This window comes from Lipotes vexillifer, unplaced genomic scaffold (assembly GCF_000442215.2).
Source record: "Lipotes vexillifer unplaced genomic scaffold, Lipotes_vexillifer_v1.1 scaffold903, whole genome shotgun sequence".
NCBI classification, from domain to species: domain Eukaryota; kingdom Metazoa; phylum Chordata; class Mammalia; order Artiodactyla; family Lipotidae; genus Lipotes; species Lipotes vexillifer.
The window spans coordinates 2,778,870-2,779,878 of record NW_006791919.1 but is presented as its reverse complement, the minus strand read 5'-3'; the positions used below and the strand labels follow the sequence as shown (position 1 = coordinate 2,779,878).

General features: G+C 33.1%; 1 protein-coding gene across 1 annotated transcript in view; it reads left to right on the top strand.

Annotated features, from left to right (window-relative positions):
• Positions 1–414: 414 nt before the first annotated feature.
• ANKAR (ankyrin and armadillo repeat containing) overlaps positions 415–1,009 on the top strand; it is a 73,751-nt gene continuing 73,156 nt past the window's right edge. Inside the window, exon 1 of the mRNA XM_007464978.1 lies at positions 415–1,007. Coding sequence (XP_007465040.1) covers positions 415–1,007 — 593 coding nt within the window. The remainder of the gene's footprint in view (positions 1,008–1,009) is intronic.

Here is a 1,009-nt window from a genome sequence, read left to right as displayed (position 1 = left end):
ATAAGTCTTGGGGATGTGATGTATAGCATGGCAACTATAGTTGATAATAAAATCTTGAAAGTTCTCATCACAAGAAAAAATATTCTGTAACTATGTATGGTGATGATGTTAACTACATTTATTATGGTGACCGTTTCAAAATATATACATATATCAAATTATTATGTTGTACCCCTGAAACAAATATAGTGTATGTCATTTTAAAAAATTTTAATTGGAAAAAAATTTTTAGTTGAAAAAGAATTTTTAATTGAAAAATATAGTGGTTGACCATGAAACAATTAACGTGATAAAGATGAAAGGTACACATTTATTTCTTGAGAAATTCAGCTTCATTACTATGGTAAATTTTATTGCTTTTCCTTTTTATTCATTGCAGAAACTTCAAAAAGGACACACTAGAATTAATTAGAAATGTTAAGATTGCCCAAAAAAGGAGCACCTAGATTTGATCAGATTCAAGATGAAGAAACTTACCTGGAGAATTTAGCAGTACAGAGAAATGCTTCTGCTTTTTTTGAAAAATATGATCGGAGTGAAGTACAAGAGTTGCTGACTACTGCACTAGTTAGCTGGTTGTCTGCCAAAGATGTCCACACTCAACTAGACATCCCGTGTGGAATTATGAGTCAAGTAAATAATGTAGCCTTCTCCACTGCAATCCTACTGACTCCTGTAGACCCTACTGCCCTCTTAGACTATAGAGAAGTCCATCAAATCATAAGGGAATTGGCTGTTGGAATTTATTGCTTAAATCAAATTCCTTCAATCAGTTTAGAAGCTAATTATGATCAGAGTTCTTCTTGTCAATTACCTCCAGCTTATTATGATACCAGAATTGGGCAAATTCTGATCAATATTGACTACATGTTGAAAGCACTATGGCATGGAATATATATGCCCAAAGAAAAACGAGCTAGATTCTCTGAATTGTGGCGTACCATCATGGACATTGATCCAGATGGGAAGCCTCAAACAAATAGAGATATTTTTGCAGAGTTTAGTTCAG